At 37.6% G+C, this 23142-nt stretch overlaps 1 protein-coding gene across 1 annotated transcript in view; it reads right to left on the reverse strand.

The window, feature by feature from the left end:
- LCP1 (lymphocyte cytosolic protein 1) overlaps nt 1–22878 on the reverse strand; it is a 62189-nt gene extending 39311 nt beyond the window's left edge. Inside the window, exons 1-2 of the mRNA XM_084879389.1 lie at nt 22660–22878; nt 720–807 (exon numbers count right to left, since the gene is read on the reverse strand). Of these exons, the coding sequence (XP_084735515.1) occupies nt 720–783 (64 nt within the window). The 5' untranslated portion in view covers nt 784–807; nt 22660–22878. The remainder of the gene's footprint in view (nt 1–719; nt 808–22659) is intronic.
- Nucleotides 22879–23142: the final 264 nt, after the last annotated feature.

Raw genomic sequence — 23142 nt, forward strand, 5'->3', positions numbered from 1 at the left:
CAGGAGAAATTATACAAGAATACAATTGACCCCGCAGCACTTCTGTCTTTTGGCTGACACTCCTCTGAGTGTAAATCAGAAGTAGAAACATAACACAGGATGCCTTCCTTGTCATTGGGACGTCAGGTGCCTGGCAACCTAGCATGTCTGATGACTAATGTTTCAAAGTTATGCATCATATGTAGTGCTGTTCCACCCTATGGAAGCAATTTGACTTGAAAATGCAATGACAGGGTGAACAGAAATTGTTTACATAATTGCTTGGTCTGGTGGTGAATCCAGGCCTTCATTTAGAAGTTATTATTTTATAAACTGTACAAAGGGATTTCCAAACTGTCAAGCTTGGTTTGTGAAGAAATTTTTTTTTAATGATATAAAAAAAGAAAAAAATATGAAATAAATAAAATATACCCAGCCCCCCAAAAAAACCCCACATAGAAAACACAAAAACAAAGAAAGTAGATGCAATAAAAAGATGAGACTCAAGAGCCATTTCCAGGAAAAGCTACTGTAAGAAAGGGCCTATATTCCATGTTTTGATAGAGAAAGAAGCATTTTTTTAAAAGATATCTTTCATAATTAAATTTCCTAACTCCTTTAACCAATATCGTTGTATTCTTGCTACTTCTGCTATTTTTTTCATTTTACCATTTCAATGAATCTGCCCTGAAGTCAATAAAGAAGAGAATTGTGCCACTTGAGGTATCAGTTCTACTCACCAACTTTGGCAAAAGCTTCTCTGAGCTCCATCATTTCTTCATCAGACACTGATCCTCTGGCCATTTTTTATTGTTTTAGGCAACAGATCTGCAGAGGAGGAGAACATAAGGAATGACTGTTGTGCACATTAATTCCTAATGTGCCAATTTCTTTCAAAAGCAATTTCCATTTATTTAAATGAAGAACTATTTCTCTGCATCCCTCATGATTTATAACTATCTTTCAAAGTGTAGGAAATAGTTTTGTGTTTTTTTTTTTTAACCTTCCATATGGTGGTGTCCAAAGATGGCCCTCACCAGTCTCTCCTCTCCCTGTTATGTATGGACTGCTGCTTGCATCAGGAGCAGGGCTGATTTCTCTCCCCTGGAATCTGGCCTGACCCTGTCACTGCCTTGACCATTTAGAAGGATAGAAAATCCATGTCTCAATGAGAAACTTCCGCTTTCTTCCTTTTGGAATGCTCATTCTTGGAATGTTCCTCTCACCGCCATGCAATGAGATGTCAAGGCACATGAAGAAGCCAATGAAGGAGAATTGGATGCTCTGGTTAACAGTTCCTGCTTGTTCCCAGCTGACAGGCAGTTTCCACTGCCCGCCACCTGACCAGGCCATTCTGGATATTTCAGCCCATTGAGCCCCCAGGTGTCTACAGTCCCAGTTAACATCACATGGAGCAGAAGAATCACCCAGCTGTACCCATTAAACCAACAGAATCAAGAGAGATGATAACATGATTGTTTTAAAATCCTTAAACTTTGGAGTAGTTTGCTACACAGCAATATACAACTAAAAAAAACCCCAAAAAACCCACTTTACTTTTATCTAGATGTCTTTTAGACACATTGTCATGTTCATATTGAAAATTAATGTTTGGCCAACACAACGGATACATTTTATAACTTACAAGGATGCTATCAAAGTTCTATAAACATTTAGGGAAAAAGGAAGAAAATTTGACTAATAATCGATATATGGGAATCTGAGGGGCTTTTAGGTGTTCTCTTCCCAGAAAGGCCAGTTTTGCTGAGAAATATAATGCTGATGCTGGAGTTACTTCTCTTTTCCTGTGCATTATTGCTGCCTTGGGTAGGTAGAAAGAGAATGAAACAGAAAATAGATTATATTGGAGAATATAATGTCCCTAGCTAATCCACACCAGTTGTTTCAAATAGGACTTCCACTAAATCTTACGGATTTCCTGGTGAGGTGGGTGGGAGTATAGAGGATGGGGTATTTCTATAATTATATTTTGGGCATGTTAGTGAAACTACTGACTTAAAAAATATTTTAAATTTGTGACAGAATGTTTTAAATTGATTTTCTCTTTTACATTATTTCTTTGTTACATTATTCTATAATGCTGTACTTGTTCCTGGTGGCAACCAATAAGCACACAAAAATGAAAACAATTTTAACACTTAAATTAAGCATAAAAATGCATTATGCTTAATTTTGTAAATCCACATCCATAATTCCCCAACTTACTATCCTGTCATGTACATATATCAGTGCTATCAAACTTTTGTTTTCCCATTTGTTAACAGAAACTTTACATGTAAATAAAAGTGAACAAATGAAAACAAAACCACAAAATCAATTCTGGGAGCCTTTGGTTGAAAAAACCCCAAGGCCCTCCTGCCTCTACTATCCCGACTCCTTGTCACCTTATGTACCAGTGCAAACTCCAGGGAACATCATTTAAAAATTGTGGAATTAAATATATATAAATAGCTATTTTTAAAATTCCTTAAACATATATTTTACTATCAATAAAATTTAATTTTATTATCGTTTATCTTATCTATTTAAAAAGGCCTTGGTATACTGGGTTCTTTGAAGGATAATAGAAAATGTTGAGGCCTTAACTGTATAAGCAAACACAATCTCATTTATACATCACGATAACCCTCAGAGGTAGGGCCTGGCTATCCATCCGACTGCCTTGTCTTCTCTTCACTTCCCTTTCTTCTTTTTTTGTCTGCTTGTCTTTCTATCTATTTCCTTCCTGTATTTTTTTTTCTTCCTTTCTTCTTTTTCACTGTCTTGTTTCAAAAACATTTTGAGCCAGGTTACAAAGATATATCCAGATTTAAGAACTTAGCCAATAAGATTATGCAATCTGTGAGGAGAAATAAGATGCTGGCAGGGAAGAGTGTTAATATTTCAAATACATGATTAGGACTGCATATTTCTCCAGAAGTGTGCTGAAAATCTAGTTCCATGTTCTCCAGAAATTAATGCAAAAAAGACGACATAATCAGTTACATAATTTACTCTATTTATATGAGATAAACAAAACCAATTTTTTTAGGCTTCAGAAGTAAAGTTAATAGTAATACCTTTACCCAGATCTCAAAATGAAAACATTTGAGGGATGTAGCAAACACAATTTTTTAAATATATATATAACTTCCATCAATAAAGGCTAGGGCATAAGTATATATATTCTCATTTTTTAGAGCAGGAAGCAGAAGCTCAGAGATATTAAGGTACACTATCTTAGATTACATAGGTAGGTAGAAGAGCAACCAGGATTCCAACTCTCAATCTTTTCTCCTCTCCCATGATGTCTATTCAGGTTCAATGCCTTCATATTTCTGCTCAACTCTCATTTCATCCTTCCATTCATTCACTCTGAATTTTTCATTAAGTACCTTTAATATGTATAACCCAGGGAAGATTAAAAATAATTGTAATATAGAGAACATATCTAGGTATTATAACTTAGGGAGCTTTTGCTTTCATGTATTAAAACAGAAATCAAGGCTTCTGTTTTAAGAAATTAGTATATAACTTTGTATACTTTACTAAATTCTGGTGACTAATTTGGCTTGATTCTCCTTTGTACTCTCTACCAAAACTCTATGTATGTATTAAGAGAAGGCTCTCTCTCACCATATTTTAACAAGGCTTTTGGTAAAATCTGGTCTTCTTAAAGCTGGCCGGCCCTAATTTCTAGGCTTTAGGTGTCTTAATACCTCTTGGTTCATAATGTTCATAAGATTACGAAATAAATTCACCCATTTAACAAATATTTAAAGAATGCCTACTACAAGCCAGGTACTGTTCTTCATTTCAGGTGAGGCATGTCTACAATGACTTAATTACCTGGTAAGCATAAAACAATGTGAAAAGTAAAGAGAATGAAAGGGATTTCTAAATCAAAACTTGTCCCTCTTCTTTGACCTAAGAGTTGTAGATTTTAGACCATTGTAAGAGACTGGTGATAAATACAAGAAAAGGCAGAAATACAAGAAATGAAAATACATTTTAGGGTCAAGAGCAAGGCCAAGGAAGAAAAGACTTAATTTTGAAATGGGAAAAAAAAAAAAGTGATCATGCTATCATGAAAAAGTAGAAAACCATTTTAACCTAAAAATTACACTGCCCAATCCAAATGAAAAAACTAGAAAGTGAAAAAAAGCATTACTTTAAGTGTAATATAATGTAAAATAATGCTTTTAAGCCATGCCAATTAGGTGAAGATGAAAAATCTGAGCATCCAAATAACCACATTTTAGAAATTCTATATAATAAAGAGGTAATATGCAAATTGACCATAACTCTAACATACAAGATGGCCGCCCCCAAGTGGACACAAGATGGCCACCACCAGATGGCCAGCAGAGGAGGACAGTTAAGGGTGACCAGGCCTGCAGGGGAGGGTAGTTGGGGGGGATAAGACTGGCAGGGAAGCAGTTAGGCATCAATCAGGCTGGCAGGAAAGTGGTTAGGGGATGATTAGGCAGGCAAACAGGTGAGCGGTTGGGAGCCAGCAGTCCCAGTGGGAAAGGGCCTAAAAAGGCAGTTGGATATCCCTTGAGGGGTCCCAGATTAGAGATTGTGCAAGCTAGGCTGTGGGACACCCCACCCCCATGCACAAATTTCATGCACTGGGCCTCTAGTAGACCTATAAATAGGTTCAGCTCAGAGAAGCCATATAGTGAGACAGTCTGAAAATTTTAAAAATCTATAATACGTAAGTTATTTAATAACTAAAGGAAAAGAGAGTAGCTTGAAATAGCTTAAAAGGTGAATTGGAAAATGAATAGTCAACAGCCTAAGTTACTATGATACTGTTTATTGTTTCTTGGGCATAAACACAAATAGATAAGTTGCCTTTACCATCAGAATGAGCAGAAAGTCCTGGAAACACAAAAAATTTTTAGAGATAGAAGGAATCTAAGGAATAACTTTATAGATAAGGAGCCTGAGGGTCCAATGAAATAAAATGCTTTGTCTATGAACAAGTTCTTTAAAAAAAAAAAAAAAAAAAAAAAAAAAAAATATATATATATATATATATATATATATATATATATATATATATATATATATTTTATTCATATTTCACAGAGAGGAAGGGAGAGAGATAGAGAGCTAGAAACATCGACCAGCTGCCTCTTGCACACCCCCTACTGGGGATGTGCCTCGCAACTATTGTACATGCCCTTGACCAGAATCAAACTTGTGACCTTTCAGTCCGCAGACCGACGCTCTATCCACTGAGCCAAACCGGTTTCGGCTATGAACAAGTTCTTAAATCAATGCCAGGTCAATGCAGTTGCAGGTGAAAAGAGCAGCAAAAGGATGGAGGGACCATTAAAAGGGCCATTACAGACCATAACTGAGAAATGATTGAACTGAGTGTGCAAATAGCATTTTCACAAAGCAGAGAAACAGGAGGGCAATGCAGATCAGACGATTTCTAAGAAGGATATTACTGGGGTTAGAATAAAAGATTAGGTACTTTACATAATCTATTAATGTGTTTGCCCAGAAAAAAAACACACCCATTTTAATGCATACATATTTGAAGGCATGAGTTATAATAATGCTGGTAAAATTCATAAAGCCAATTATGAGTGTTTTGGTTTGCAAATTACTGCCACCATATTGGCAACAGACTCTAGTGAGGTCACTATAGTAATGGGACTTGCTGAATTATTTGGAGCCTGAAAAAGTGGAAGGCATGTGCCTCCCAAGAGCCATTTCTTCAGAACCGCTGTACTGTTCCTGCAGGAAGTGTGACCTTTTTTAACGACTGCATCATCTGACTATGCCCGGCCTGAAGCCATCTTAAGGTCTCTTGTAAATCAGTGGTGAATTTTGGATCACTGCCCAAATCTAAAGAAGTGAAACATACACTAGTATCTTCAATACAAAATCTAAGAAGAAAAATCTCGACCCATTTTCTAAGTGACATCTGGCTGCTAGCTTTTCTGTGAGCAATTACATTTATTAAGTCAATAATTATAGAAACCCATGACATTTGTCCAAATAAGGCACTGGTTGTTCATTGTTATAAGACTATTTTTAACATCATAAGAACATCAAATAACCCCTCACATGGCAAAAGTGACAAAACCTATTTATTTCTCTAAGTTGGTAAGTTTTGAGTCCCTACTTAAAGGAGGCTGGTATTTTCCAATTGGTAGTAAAAGCAAATTTCTGAGAATGACGTCTTATGATAAAAGCAACTGAGTCCAATTCCTGAAGTCTGAATATAGAAACTATTTGCAGGTTCTTACTATAGAATACAGTGCTAAAGAACTTACAAAAGGAAATATGTCCTGTAAAATAAATGTAAAACTGTAAGCTGAATTTTCTCCGAGAAAACAAATAATGAAAAGAAGCAGAAAGAATGATAAAAGGTGACCTATCCAGAGGGAAATGCTCGTGGGATGGAATTGTTTCTGAAAGGTGATAGTGCTGGCCAGTGCTTTGATTCAATATGTTGATGCCCAATTATATAACTGCCAGGACCAGGGATGCACTTGTAACCTGGCATCACTTTGCCAAGGGACTCTTTTGAGTGTGTCCTACTTTTCCTGCAACTTGACACAGTGAGTAAAGTAAAACTGGAAACTCAGGACCTAAATTCCTAGCTTTATCTCAATAATTTCAGTGTGTATCCCGGGGGAAATTGTACCACTTCCCAACACCTCAATGAATAGAAAGTAATCCAAAACAACATGTAATCTAGAACATGATCAATATTGCAATCTCTAGAGTTAGACTATGATGGCTAAAGAAGTAAAACATAAAGTACATAGGACTTCAACACAAAATAAAAGACCTGTAAATTTTTTAGAAACTTAGATAACAAAGGAGCTTTACTTCCACCTATTCCTGTTCCCTTCATTTCACATTATAGACCATTTTAGGGGGGTCTAACTATGAGTAATTTACCATATATTCTTGAAATGTCACTTGCCTATAAATAACAGATATACACAAAACTTTCCATAAAAGATGGTTCTGAAAATGTATTTTTAAAATGACTTTTAAAAAGAAATAATTATAAATAGTTTCAAATACAGATAACCACTTAAGGGCTCTTATGAATTATTTTGTCAAGTCAAAATTTCTTTCACATTATCTTTCTCTCCCTGCGCATTCATCGATTCTTCCAGGGGCTGCTTCAAAGGACAGAATTCTTGTCTCTTCAGTCTCAGAGGGAGAGGAGCAAGGCCAAGGAAGGCTATTCACGGCACAGACTCAGTGGCCCTTTTCTCTCACTATCTTGGGCCACATAAACAGTCATGGGAAGCCAACAATCCAGATCACTCCAAACCCAATGTGCCTAATGTTGCTCTGGGATCCATTGTAGTTTGATCACTGCATGAGGGGCTTCAGAAGCTGTATATAGTACAGCATACAGAGCGTGGCTCTGTCACCAGCTAAGGAGTGCCACAGCCTCTCTCCTCTCACCCAACATGCCCCAACACCTCTGTTTTCTGTGTAGAAAGTGACACAGAAAAAACCTTTTGCAAGCAAAAGGAATACTCCAGGTGCAGGTTGGAAGGCCCTCATTGCCTGGGTATCTCTCCCTGGGCTGTAAATGATGATACTCCTAGTGTTAATGTCTTGAAGCTCCACAGCTTCCCTTCATTTCACCAGGACTTTAAGATCCAGACTTTCCTCTATTGAAAGCTTAGATATCACTGGATCTTTTTAAAAAAGTTGTCTTTTAATATGGGCTAGTTGATTATCCACTATTATATAATCACTTCAATACCAGATGTCACTCATTTGTTCATACATTCATTCTTTCACTCCATCCATGAGCACTGCTCTAGTTACTGGGTTACACGCATAGGAGTTAAAAAGGCTGGGACTTCATGAGCCCAAAGTTACATGTCAGGTTTCAAATGGAACACAGAGAGTACAGCTCACTTATTGCAAAAAGTTATGAAGATAAAAAAATGAATAAATAAAAGGATAAATACGCAGTTAAAGGGGAAAATATTAAATAAGAGTAAGAAATTAGCACAAAAGCTTATCAAAAAATTAAAATGCTCAAACATCTAACTCAGCCCACACAATAAAGGCATTCAGAGAACTTACACACTTGTACATCTCCAAGGACACCCTAACGGAAATATCCAGCAGGGAGTGGGAGAAAGTGCCAAACTTGTGAGTTGGGTGACCTGTGTAACATCAGACACCATTTTGCCTCTCTGAGCCTCATTTCCTCATCTGTAAATTGAGAGATGAAATCCCTCCCAATTTAAAAATTCCAAAAGTCTGTTCACCAGTTGACAGGTGTATGCAGAAGTTTGAGTCTGGCTATGGTGTATTTCAAATGAGCCTAGAAACAGGGGCGGGGGTTTCAGGAGCCGTGGCCTTGGCCCTTCTCCAGGAGGTGCCTCCTCTAAAATACATCCAACACCTACCATCCCCACCTGGCTCCTGCTCTTACCTCAGCAGCAAGTAAAGCTCAGTTCACATGCATTCTTCTCACTGACCGAAGCAGATGGCCACTGCTCAGCGGCTCGACACAGCTCGGTAATGTTACCAGAGCAGCTTCTGGGATGTGGCTACATACAGCATGCTGATGCAATTCCCTCCTAGCTTCTAGGCAAGACTGCACGCAAACTGTCCCAGAAAGAAAACCATCCACTATTTTCTTAAAAATATCCAAATACAGAAACTCTACACCTCTCTGGTGTCTCATATCCCTACTCTGTAACCTAAATCTATTCTGATACGATTCAAGCTCCCTCTCTCTGGGCTATTCTCAGAGGGAATAATAGAAGCTGCTCAATTCATAAAAATTCTGTCACATGCCTTGATGACTGCCACTGGGCTTCTAAACATTTCTTTTAACCTGGTTTTGGAGGCTTACTTTTTAAAACTTTAATAGTTTTCTTTGCTATATTCTGGGTCTGTGCCACATTCTTTAAGCGATAATGTAAGAATAACAGAGTCATAGAATGTAGAGGTGAAGGGACCTCAGAGATTATCTGTCTGGACACTTTTCCTCTGTCACAGAAGAGTGAAATGACAACCAAGCTAAAGGATGTGCCTAGTGTCAATGACCTCATTGGATCTGGAATTCAGGTCTCCTTATTTCTCCTCTGTCCTTTAAAATAAGCTTTTAGTCTAATAGGAAGTGCTGTTCTTTAAGACCTGCTCAACAAATAATAAGTATAATTCCCTCATGATTTCAGATAGCTTATGAATATAATTCATGTATGTTTCCTGTATAAGAAGAAAAACTTAAGCTAGGCATTGAGAAGGTATTGTTTAGGTTCACGCTACAAATAACATATGCCATATCTATATGCACATACTATTGGCACTGACTAATTTACAGTGATCAAGGCAAGGTTAATGTCTCCTGTATTCATCTGTGTATTCATTCTTAACTTTGCATGATGGCCTTCTGAATTTCCTGAGCAACCCAAATCAAACCATATTAAAATATCCCTCAGGCACAATGCTTAAAAAGACCATAATGCCAAATTTACAGGTGAATACTAAAATCGCACCCACAGACTTGTAAAAACAATCAGCATGGTTTCAGACATTCTGTTCTCTGGCTGTTGGGTGGGGGTCAGTGAGCCCTTCCTCCTTTGAACTCTGGTTCAGACCTCTGCGGCATGGCACCTGTGCCCGTATCCATGTCTTCCAGCACATTATGAGATCACAAACTGTAAGTCACCTCACAGTGTCTCCTCATTACCTGGCATATAGCAGGGGCTCAGGAAATGAGTTGTAGACATGAACAAAGCAACTGTAAACTAATGATATACAGGGACCTAGAAGTCGATTGTCACCTTCTCTGAGGAGTTTAATAATTATGTTCTTGTTATAGATACTTATAATATCCATCCCATTGAAAGGTACAAACTCCTAGGACAAGGCAAGTTAATGCTTCAAGGTTACATGAAACCCTTGGCTGGAGAAATGACGGATGCATAGTTATGGGGACTAAAGAGCAGCAAGTTTCCTTAGACAGTCTTCAAACTAACCATGGAATTCACCCTGGCCCTGCCCAGACAACGACCTGAGATTTCTGGCTGAGGTGGTACAGCCTAGTACTAGGCTTCTTCAAGCTGCTTCTGCAAACCCTGTTGGCTGTGGTGATGCTTGGCAATGGGTGTGTAAGTACACAGTGTCCGACTTTGAGTCCTGCTGAGGTGGAAGGAAAGGGACTTGGAGATGGAGCAGTGACTGAAAGGAGGATAAAACCAAGCCAGGAACATGAACTCAGTGTCCAGGTAACTGGGAATGGGTGGTAAAGTTGATCTGAATGCAATTTACAGATCACTATCTGGATTATGAAATTCATCCTCTGGAAATTCTAAATGTCTAAATTCTTATGTCTAAATTGGCCATAAGCCAATTCACATATTGTACATTTCTTCTTTTAAGAAAAATCTGTCAAATAACTATCAGATATGCCAGGCCCTGGGTTATATGCTGGTGACACAAAGATAAGAAGTGACCCTGACTATTTAGTAGGGGAGAGAGACATCAGTCACTGGAATGCAGGGGGACGTTTTAGATCCACAGAAAGGGCCATGCATGGCCCTCCACAAGGGACATTTGACTTGGATTTCCGCAGATGAGAAGGAGATTGCCTAAAGATCAGTCTTTATCCTTATTCATGTAGGATGATTAATCTATATTCCATCTGTAGAAAGGCTATCCATACTGGAGTCAGAGGAAACAATAACTGAAGGACAAATGAGAAGACCAGCTAATGTTTATTGAATGGTACTCAATGCTAAATGTTTTATATACATTATTAGAGGTCCGGTGCACAAGATTCGTGCATTGGAGCGGGGTCATCCCTCAGCCTGGCCTGCGCCCTCTCACAGTGTGGGACCCCTTGGTGGATGTCCCCCTAAGCCAGCAGTCAGACATCCCTCTTGCAGTACTGGACCCTTGCTCCTTACCACATGCCTGCAGCTGAGGTGGGAGAGGCTCCTGCCACCATTGCTGCGCTCGCCAGCCATGAGCCTGGCTTTGGCTGGGCTGCGCTCCCTCCGTGGTAGTGTACTGACCATCAGGGGACAGCACCTGCATTGAGCATCTGCCCCTGGTGGTCCATGAGCGTCATAGCGACTGGTAATTTGCAGGTAGTTAGCTGTTCGGTCGATTTGCATTTATTGCGGTCATATTTAATTCTCACCATAATCCTATGGAGCATTATTGAGATTTTCTCCTTATAGATGAGGAAACTGAGGTTTAAAAAAGTGACCCAGGGTCACATTGCTATGAACTGGGGAAGCTACCTGCTTATGCCAGAGCCTAGTCGATACTGCCTGCCTCCTGCAGGCCAAGAAAGATGTGGGCCTGGCGAGGGACACCTTTCTTAGTGCTTCTGGCCATTGGATTTCTGCATGTAAAATTGCTTTGCTCTCCTTTGGGGTAACTCAGGCTACTGAGCTCTGACCTCAGGTTAGTTAAAACCCACTTCTGCAAGATTTTACTTACAACTGGGGCTCTTCCTAAGCTCTTTTGAGAAATTTTATTTTATTGTCTATTTCCTTCAGTTCCTCTACACCTTGAGGGAAGAGTTAAGAAGAATATGGCCCTGGTCAGGTGGCTCAGTTGGTTGGGTGCCATCCTGTACACCACTGAAAGTTTGCTGGTTTGATTCTCTATCAGGCCACATGCCCCAGTTGTGGGCTTGATCCCTGATGGGGGCGAGGGGAGCGAGCAAGAGGCAGCTGATTCATGCTTTGCTCTTGCATTGATGTTTCTCTCTCTTCCTCTCCCTTCTTCCAGCTCTAAAAATCAATAAAAATATTTTTAAAAAAGAAAAATATGAACATCACCGAGCTTGGTCTTGACCACTCCTGCCTGTGTTCCCTGCCTCTGGTGGACAAAGAGATCCTCTCCACTAGAAGCCGCTACATCTGTCATCCACTTATATTTAATCAAATGCTGGACTTTTCCTAGATAGTGGAAATAGAAAGATGAAGCTATTACTCTAAGTAATCCAAATACTCTTATCTTCATCATTCTTTGCTTTTGAGGGACACACAGTCCTGTGGACAAAAATGATTACACAACTTAAAAATTTCACTAATCTGAATATTTTAAAGCAGCAATTTTTAACAGGTGTGCTGCAAGACTTCTTAAAACATACAATACCTACTTAGTCAGGGGCACAGATATCTTTTCTCTTAGATTGTCAAATAAAAAATGACAACAGCCAATACAACAATAGCCATCCGGTGTGAATGAATAAAAATTACACCAATTTTTTTGTCAGATCGGCAAAAAAAAAAGTTGTTGTTTGTTTTGGTGACACAGAATTTTAGTAACTAGTTTATGTGTGCCATGGGATAAAAACAGTTGGAAATTACTGCTTTAAAGGTATTTTTACCATAGTGCTATAGGAGCAGAGAAGGAAGTACTCAACTTTGCCTGAGGAGAGAAGGGAAAGTTACATCTTAAAGAAGTAGTAGCTTTCCAAAGAAACAGAATGGTGAAGGGCACTCCGTTCCTCCATGTAAGAGAAAATATCCCTGCAAAGTAAGGAAACAGGCAAGAGCACACCAGGGGAGCTCTTGAGAGCTTAGCATGACTGGCCAGGGATGCAGGAGGTAAAACTCCAGAAGAGTTTGGAGAAGTGGCATTGTGGTTTCCTTTCTCACTAGCTCTTACTTCCAGAAGGGAAACCTGGTGATTTAGGCTCTCCTTGATATCTTCAATTACAATCCGCCTCCCCCCCCCTCCCCTTTTTTTTAAACTACAATGCTTTTTGCATTCACTTTACACAATTAACCCTTTGTACGCCATAAGCATCTATAGGTTGCCTAATTTTAAAATCAGACTTGTTAGTGATATCTCTGGGTTTGTAAAGAAAATGGTAACTTAAATTTGTAAATATTCCAGAGCATATGGAAGAAATGGGGATGGTTTCTGTTTTGGACACATGGCAGTTGACTGGTTAAAATACTCCTTATTTTCCTTAAACAACAAAATGATTCCGCCCAGACTTAACCGGTTTGGCTCAATGGATAGAGCATTGGCCTGTAGAATCAAGGATCCCAGGTTCAATCCCTGTCAAGGGCATGTACCTTGGTTGCAGGGCACATCCCCAGTGGAGGGTGTGCAGGAGGAAGCTTATAAATGTTTCTAGCTTTCTATCCCTCTCACTTTCTCTCTGTAAAAAATCAATTAAAAAATATTTTAAATAAATGATTCTGTGTAGAAGCCATGTTCATTTGTTCATATGTACATAGCTTCCTCCTTTTATTACCACCTCCCATTTAGGAAATACAGAACTGCAAAATGAGGGAGAGAAGTAGACATATTGGAAAACTAGAGGCCCAGAACACAAAATTTGTGCATGGGGAGGAGGTTCCTTAGTCTAGTCTGCGCCTTCAGGGGATGTCTGACTGCTGGCCCCAACCCCTGATCACCACTGTTTGTCACCTCTCTCTGGGGCAGGGGGAGGGGGCAGATGCTCCTGCGTTGAACATCTGATCCCTGGTGGTCAGTTTGCATCATAGTGACTGGTTGTTCTGCCATTTGGTCGATTTGCATATTAGGGTTTTATTATGCAGGATGGGAAATTGTGGGCCCTGAAAAGTGAAGTTTCTCCTCAAAGTCTCAAAGTGAGTCAGTGACTAGTTTGAAAAGAGAAGAAGATCCTCTGAATCTTGGTTTGGTCTAGCCATGGTATGGGAAAAACAGAAGTAAATTAGTGTTAAACAACCTAAGGATTAAAATACCCCTTGAGATATACAGTCAGAGAAAAGTACAGATGAAATGTACTTTACATCTTAGATATAAGGATGAACAGGAGAATAAGAGGAGAAGTTTCTTTTGCTTCTTCATGTTTCAAGACCTTCCTCCCAGTCTAAGCCAGTAGAATTTATTTTGGGCATCCCATAAACCTCACCTAAATGCTAATGATCCTATTTTCCTTTATAAAATTAGGCTTGATATACATATATAAAATGAAATAGGAAGTAATATGGTATATAAAAAAAATTGATCTTCTTCCTGTGTGTTTTGTACATGTTACTTCAATTTTCTGAGCTTTAGTTTCTTCATAGGTTAAAGGAGAATATTAATAATCCAACTATAGTGCTCACTCCACAAGGTTGTTTTAGAATTAATTAGATGAGACAAAGTGTTAAATTGCACAAAACTGTGCTTGGCAAAGGAAGGAAGGAAGAGAAATAGGAAGGGAGAAAGGGAAACATAAAGAACTAGAACTTTTACAAAATAATCTTGGGGAACAAACCCAATTTCCACTATAAATTGTATGAAATATTATCTAACACAGTGTTTTTCAACCTTTTTTGGGCAAAGGCACACTTGTTTCATGAAAAAAATCACGAGGCACACCACCATTAGAAAATGTTAAAAAATTTAACTCTGTGCCTATATTGACTATATATAAAGTAATTCTCTTGAATAGGAATCAAATAAACACAAAGAAAGTATTTTATAATTACTTTATTATGAAATATTAAGTAAACAAAATAGTGAAAAATTATAAAATTCTTGTCTTGTCTGCACCTACGGCACACTAGGCAACATCTCGCGGCACACTAGTGTGCCGCGGAACAGCGGTTGAAAAACGCTGATCTAACATCACCATCTAAAATCCACAATTACATGAGTGTTATGGGTGTTTGGGAGATGTAAATTTTGATTTCATATCTGTGCCCTATCTTCAAATGTTTTTAGCTTGTCTTGTTGGGGCTCTGGTGCCAAGTTTCTCATCAAGAATCCTAGAAATGAGTCTCAAAAAGATACTGGACAATTGGTAGATGATACCAGCTAGAAGCCAGCAGCATTGGTATTGGCTGATCTCATGTTGAATGGTCAAAGGGCTCTAGACTTAGCCTTACTTAATATACTGATGGTGGAAAGTACCTTCTAAAAGTTGAGAAAGTATGGTCAGAGGGGGAAAATTACAGCAACGTTAAGAAAAGCCTGACCACATCCATTATGAGTCATGAAGAGAAAATAGATCTTTGGATATCTGTGATGAGAACTATGGGGCAATAACACCTCCTCTCTTGGGTGCACAGTACTCGGGGACTGATTCTGTTAGCCTGTGCTCTACATCTATCTGCTCTTCACTTCCTGACTCTCCAGGCATTTTCTCTGTCTTAGTTTGAGCTAGAAAACCACTGAGACAATGTGCAGTAACGTTTGTATATTAGCAATGACAATAGAAGCTTCTATTTATTCTTAATAATGTGACCTAATTTTCTATAGGCTCCTTAGATTAAATGTTCTTTGAGAATCTCTAATGATAAACTCATTCACAGCACACACACACACACACACACACACCAAAATGAGGCATTATGGATAAATTGAAGCAGAAAATTTTAATTTGATGGGCTAACTTACCTTCACTTTGTTTAAAGTTACAGTTTAATTTGCAAATATTAATACCAACTTACAATGGAATGTGCTAACTAAATAGTCTAATACATTCATAACCCTAGTTTAAAGGCCTTTGCACCATAAAATCATCAAGCATTTATTTGCTTATTTTTCAAATATGTTTGGTACATCAGAAAACCCATCAAAAGTAGAGTTGGGGTCTCTGCCTAATGGAAATGTGACATTAGGAATAATTATCCAATAGCCAGTCACAGAAAGGAATATTTAGACTTATTAGAAAGCAGCTACTGGATGATGTTAGAAGAGACAATGCCTTTTAAATTCATGTGTTTGCACCTTTAAGAAACTGACTATATAATGGAAAAAGGCAAGGTGTAAATCTTGGCTCTGGCACTTACATTGGACTTGACCCTCCCCGAGCCTCAGTTTGGTCATCTGTTATAAGATAATAACACTAACCTTATGCAGCTTTTACCTGGAAATATAAGGCTAACATGTATTAAATGCCTAGCAAATAGCAAGGGCTCAATGAGTGTAGAAGAGTGAAATATACACATAGATTGATAAAATAGGATAATAAAATCAAGGGAAGGAGAAAATTAAACCAAGTACAGACCTGGGAAATATATAGGACTTTCTCTTATTTTATAGAGGAAACTGAGCTTCCAAAGGCTTAAAACATTTGTTCAGACTCCCCATATAGTGAAAGGCTAAAACATGAATCCAAATTTTCTTCCAAATTTGATCTCTTCTTTATACCATATCTGTTTGTTTCATGAACAAAAATTGCAGACACACACTCAGACTCATAGCTTTAAGAAAACTGACATTATGCCTGCTTGGGATGGCTCAGTGGTTGAGCATCACCCTATGAACCAGGAGGTCACGTAAGTTCCTGGTCAGGGCATACACCCAGTTTGGGGGCTCAATGCCCAGGTTGGGGACTCAATCTCCAGTAGGGGGCGTGTAGGAGGCAACTAATGGATGATACTTTTTCATCATTGATGTTTCTATCTTTCCCCCTCTCCTTTCCACTCTGAAATCAATAAAATATACTTTAAAAAACTGACTACATATATTACATACATTATATTTTATATACATTGTATTTTATATACATTATACAGGGGTGGGAAAAATAGGTTTACTGTTGTAATACAAATAAATAATACAATAAATAATAGATAAGAATACAAGAATAAATTGTGTTTTGAGTACTCACAACTGTAAACCTACTTTTGCCTACCCTTGAATATGATCACCCAATAGATTGTGTTGCAATTGCCTTTTTCTGTGATCATAAGAAAGAAACAGAGGATCAGGAATATATTGATGAAAAAAATCTCAAGTTGAAAGATAGTGAGGGAAGAAAAAAATCTGAAAAACTCCCCAAGGTTGCCTCTAATATTCCACTTTCCAAAGGGAAAAATTTTTAAATGTTTATATATTGTAGCATTGGAAATGACAGGGAAAGTTCATTTCACATTTTTTAGATGATGAAAGGAGGCTCAATAATATAACACTGCCTATTTGTTTCTCATTTTTTCTTACTTTCAATTTGCACTATTATATAGCTTTTCCTATAAGGAATGTCTGTTCCACTCTTTTTAATCTGGTCCTCCTGGTGAAGGAAATGTGAGCTGGCAATGTCAAGGAGGTGCCAATGATCCACGTTTTAAAATGCCACACCCGAGGCTAACAAAGATGTAGTTCTAATTCTAAATTTTGCCTATGCCATAAGGAAGAAGATGCAAATTTTATACAAATACATTTGTGTACTTCATACATTTGGACACACAGTTTGGATAAATTTTAGTGGTAACTACAAGACAGGGATAAAAATGTAGGGTATTATTAAGTGCAAAGCAATTATTCCATTAATTCACTTCCCTCAGGAAAGTGCAACCAGAGAAAAAAAAGAAAACAAATTATCTGTGAGATAGCAATTCACTTGCATAATTAATTTGCCGGCTGAATTTGGCTTTTTTAAATTTTTGTTTTTTCTGCCTATGGAGAACATAATCTCTTTTTCATTTTAGCTCAGCCAGTCAAGGTGTGTGTGTGTGTGTGTGTGTGTGTGTGTGTGTGTGTGAGAGAGAGAGAGAGCGAGAGCGAGAGCGAGAGAGAGAGAGAGAGAGAGAGAGAGAGAGAGAAAGGGAGAGAGAGAAATACCATCTATCCATCATTCCATGGAACTGGAACTGGACTAAAACAAGAATCAATGCTACAACCAGAGAACGGTGGCTTTGCTAGTTCCTTAATTCCACATGTTAGCTTTTCTTTCCACCAAAAAACAACAAACAAACAAACAAAAAACCCAGCCATATTTGAGAAACAAGCCTCCTTAGAACTTACTTGCAAGTGGGGATGATGCATGTAGGACTCTGAAGTTGAGCAAAACTTATTTTAACTCAGTAAGTGGGTACTTTTTACCTCTATTTCTCAACTCACAATTAAAACAATTTTTTCATCCTTTTGCAGTTTTTAGAATACTTGTTTTTGGCCGTTATTATATAACTAGAGGCCCAGTGCACTCAGCCCTGGTTGCGAGAGGGCGCAGGCCAGGCCGAGAAACCCCACCAGTGCATGATTGGGGCTGGGTGGGATGCAGGAGGTTGGCGTATGGGAGGGACTGCGGGAGGGCTTCAGAGCATGTCTGGCCTGCTCCCTCAGACCTGATAGGCTGGAACCCAGCAACAAGCTAACCTATGGGTCAGAGCGTCTGCCCCCTGGTGGTCAGTGCACATCATAGTGAGCAGTTGAGTGACCTTAGCACATCATTAGCATATTACACTTTGATTGGTTGAATGACTGACTGGAAGACTGGACCCTTAGGATATTATGATTTTATTATATAGGATTATAGACCTGTGTATTTGGGTCTAAATACTAAATTGTTTAACTTATTCCTGTCTATCAGTCAACAATTAGAAAATGTGCTACTTTACTAAAAGTATTCTAATCTTCCAAGACTGATAATAAAGTTTTTGAGATCATGTTTTGTGACTTAGGCAGAAGTCAATAAATTGGTAAAAACCAAATACTCAGTCAAGTGCATAGAGGGGCTAAATAAATGATGATGATGATGATAAATAATAGACTGCTTAATAAAAGCAATTATAATATAGATGCATTTATTTGGTACAAATTATGATAATTTAAGTTCAGCTCGAGGGTTTAAGTGTAAATACTGCCATGGTCTGCCGCCTGTTTACTCCAGGAGGTTTCCCTGGAATTCAGCAGTTAATACAATACTGATTCAACTGTAGGAAATTAATCAAATACGTATTTGAATGACTTAACTAATCTTGGTTTGTTGTGATGACTACATGCATTAATATAGTAAAAATGTTCACAAAATATTCAATTCAAAGTAAGCAGTAGTACATAAATATTAGCTATTATTATTAAGCTGATAAATTGAAAGTCTTTTCCCACCTCTGCTGTTTGTGGTATCTTACAAGATGGAGTGATTATGAAATTACAGGGAAGACTATGTAATGACTGAAATTGACAAACCAAAACAAGAGGAAGTGTCAGTAGCACAGTACAAGGAAGTTGAATCAGGAGGGAACTGAGGGAAGCAAACTCGAGACGCCATCGGGGTGCCAGCAGTCACAGCAGCTGTATGGAGATACTCCTACAGAAGAACATCTAATCAAGTTGTAACTTCTTAAAACTTCAAAATGAAAACAATGTGAAACCGCAACACTTTTTTTTTGAGAAGTACACTGCCATCTACCAAAATGGAGAAACTTAAACGTCTTGAAATCTGCCAATACTAATTAGTTTTATATTTTGGTGAACTCTAATTCTAATTTTTGTTTCTGCAGGGTTCAACATGCAGATGGAATAGCATCACTTCATTAGCTGATAAGCTGTGGGTAGAGAAACTAGCACACAAAAGAACACTAGGAAGACCATTAGATTAATCTAAATGTCACTCTGCTATAAAATCCTCTGTTAGTCAAAGTTCAATGCCATTAAAATCTTACTTCAAAGAAATTTTACTTCATAACTATAAGCTTATAAGAAAATTTATTAATTTATTTTACCTAACCTGATTTAAAAATTTGTTTGCTATATCTCCTATACACACAGAGGGGCTTCTCTTTAGGAAATAAAAATAAATTGACTTGAGAATTTTCTGAGGATAATCTAAAATGACTAAGTAAAAGTTAATGATATACAGTCCTTTGCTCTTTGTTATCAAAAAGCTCATTATCAAGTATATAGTTTGGTAAGTGTAGCTAAGTTCTAGCGCAATAAATATATTTAGACTAAGATAATGAGGTTATAATTTTGCTTGTTTTCAATGGTTATCGAACAATTTCTTAAATTTCTTGAAGTCAATGTCTGTTTAGTGCTTTGAGGCCAAAATAAAGAAAGGGGTTTTGGCAAGAAAAAAGCAAGGTAGAAAGCAAAATATTATATTATTACTGTATCTCCTTTCATAGTAATCAAAGGAGAAATTCAGTAAATATTAAGTTAATAAGTGAAATCAAAGAAAAAGCTCTAAGGACTGTCTAAGGAATTGAGAAAAAATACTTGTGACAAATTGCAATTCAATAAAATCATTAGCAACTACAGTGTGTTAGGAGGAACAGAGGAGGAGTTCAGGTTGTCAGGAAATAAGGACTTGAAACGAAAACAGTACTATTGCTGCTATACTTACTCCATGATCAAAGCATTAAGCAAACATACACAGAAGAAACTGTGAAAGAAAGAGGGTGGGGTCCACTAGGAAAAATTCAAAGGGCATGCTTCCTGACGTGAGCCTTGAAAAATAACCAGAAGTTTTACAAATAAAGGCAAAAGCAATGGAAGAAATAGTTGGAGAAAAAAAAAAAGTGAAATAGCATAGAACTTTCTGGAGGCTTGTGGTCTTGTGTACCCAGAACGTGAGTAAGTGAGGCGGGTGGAGGATCAGAGAGCAGAAGGAAGTGAGACAAGAAATAAGACTGGGGAAGTGGTTGAAGCAAGTTTGTGAAGGCACACAATTCTTTAGTAAAATTATGCATTAATTAAAAAATACTTCATTATTATATGAAACCTTCAATGATATCTCTTATTATAAAATTAGAAATGTTTCTGGGTTTGCTGAAATAATTTCTCTCTCTGTCTCTCCCCCCCTCCCCCCTTCTTCCCTCTCTCCCTTTCTCTCTTTCTCAGTCCCTCTGTTTCCCTCTTTCTCCCTTCCTTTCCACCTTCCTTCCCTACCTGTTAAAAATGAGTGCCAGATCTCTCCAGTCAGTTTCAGAAATAAAAGCCTTTAGTTATCTATATCTGGTGGAAAAAATATGCTGGTGTGGAAGAGAGAATCTGGAATAGACACACATGCTTATAGAGAGGTAGCATGAAGCTGGAAACCCTGGCTACTTACAGCCCCTTGCCCCCTCCAACTGCTCGGTAATCTTGGGCCAGTTTCTTTATGATCTCAGCCCACTCATCATCTGTAAAGAGGACTAAATGATGAAATGCACGAAGAGTGGCTGCACATGGTAAGTAATTATAGATGTTAAGTGTTATTATTACTTGTTCCTTTCTCTCATTTAAATAGATATATTTGAATGAGACTTGACTTGTTAGCCTCCCCTTCCCCAAAGGATTCAGAAGACAAATTATAAATGATGTTAGAACACTGAAACTGTTTCCCAAATTACCAACTATTTCAAGGCATAATTTGTGAAAAAGAGAAAATTTAAAATGTGACAAAGAAAAGCAGGCCTGAGATTGCTAATGAAATGTCCCCTCAGCACAACTCCCTCCCACCACAGCAGTGCTTGCTCAAAGGGCAAGACCCAGAAGCTTCTTCTCTGGTGTGACTGGCAGTGAGCTAGAATGAAGAGCATGGATAGTCTATAACATAGCATGTCGATGCTTTAGCAAGCTAAACTTCATTTAAATCAAGAGACTCTTTGCTACTTTAAATTAACTTTTTCACATTCCATTTTATTGTCTCCAATGTAAGGGAAATGCTGACATACTGTTACATCCTAATTTATTTTATTCTCATTAATATTTTTACTTAAACTAACATATAGAATATTTTTTTTATTCTTTTTTGGGGTTCAAGTCTGCCTCTCTTAATTTCACTTTTTTTTCCCAGGTGAGATGTGTCACATAATATTAACGGTCACATTTTGCAATGTTCAGAAATTCACATTTATAGGTAAATAGTTAATTTCATTCAAAATTCCCTATGCAAATATTCTTTAAACAAGTTTATTTAATAGTAACCAATTATGATAGATTTGTATAAAGTTAAAATCAAAATGTGTGTGGATAAACCACCTTTGTTTAATGATGTTTTTTGTGTTTTATATTTTTTAAAGTTATCCTGATGGAGTAATTATAGAAGACAAGTTGCTATACTTGATTAAGAAAAATTGAGTTTTGCTAAGTATGCTGAAAAATGAATCCATTTCCAGTCTGAATGGCTTTTATGTTTATCATCTGTCAGTGGTTCTTAATATTATTGGATAATGATAAATAAATAAAGGCTGATATTATAAGATCCGAAGTCCGTGTTTCAATAAATACCCCATGTCAATTTTATAAGAATTTCTATTGTAGACAGAAACATTTCATCCAAAATTTAACAGTCATTTGTCTAGTCATAATCATAATGAATAGTTCAGACAAATTTATGAAAAAGTACAATTAGGCAACACAAATTATTTTTATTTTTAGAGAATAAATGGATAAGAGGTGGCCTCTAACTCCATGTGGTTATTAAACACACCCATTAAAAAATTGTTGGCATCAAAATCACTCAGACAACTAGTAACATATAAACATGTGATTCAAGATGTTAATATATCCACTAAAGTATTGTAAAGAAGATTTTTTGGTTTTTTTTTTTAAAGAAAAATACAGGACCAAAATAGCAAAAATTAAACCACCACCATTAGGTACAATCTTCTAAATGATCAATATGCACTTTCTTGAAAACTTTTTTAAAGCAGATAAAATCACAGTAAATAGCCTCTCTGAAATAAAGCAATAGAAATAAATCAAAACATGATTTGTTTTTAAAAAGAGAAAAAAAATCATAGTTTTTTTTTTGGTCATAACAATACATAACCGGAGAAGCCACTCAGAGAGCTGAGGGGTCCCACTCTGGACAGGCACATGATGTGGCTGCAGCCTTGCTGAGCAGTTTAATGGTGGCAGGGCTCACAAAGGGCTCGGCTGACAGGTGCTCAGATCACTAGTCCTCTGAAAGCAAAATCCAAATCCACTAAAACAGAGCCACCCAAAAAGCAAAGCATCACAAGCACTTAGAAATGACAAAAAGGCATAAAGAAAATTTACCTTGTGGAAAAACGGTCCTCAATGGTACTGGCGTGTGACCAGGAACTCCCTTCTTTCTGATTTGCAGAACTTTGTCAACCCTGAGTGTGTGGTCACAAGGCAGGAAGTGACTAAAATGACAAATCATCAGCCAAGAAAGAAATAGATTTTGTCTTTATAAGGACATTTTACTTAACATTTTTCATGTCTCCTCCCCCACAAAAATCACCTAACAGAATCACCTAACAGAAATTTAGAAGCCTCTTACCACTTCCTCTTTATAAGCATTTTTCTCTTTCCTTCCTTTTTTTTCTTTTCTCCTCTATCTGTTTGTTAGGTTTTGGGCTACTTAAACCTGTCTGAAACCTGTCTGATCTCAGATAACAAGCAATGTCATCCTGCTGCCTTGCCTTCTTTCTCTGATCCCAGTTGAAAATGTAACCAGTTGGGGTTACTAGCTAGGACCTCTGTTCTTCTTATCAACTCAGAAAAGATTTTAAGGTC

This window comes from Pipistrellus hanaki (assembly GCF_964339955.1).
Source record: "Pipistrellus hanaki genome assembly, chromosome: 3".
In the NCBI taxonomy this organism is placed as follows: domain Eukaryota; kingdom Metazoa; phylum Chordata; class Mammalia; order Chiroptera; family Vespertilionidae; genus Pipistrellus; species Pipistrellus hanaki.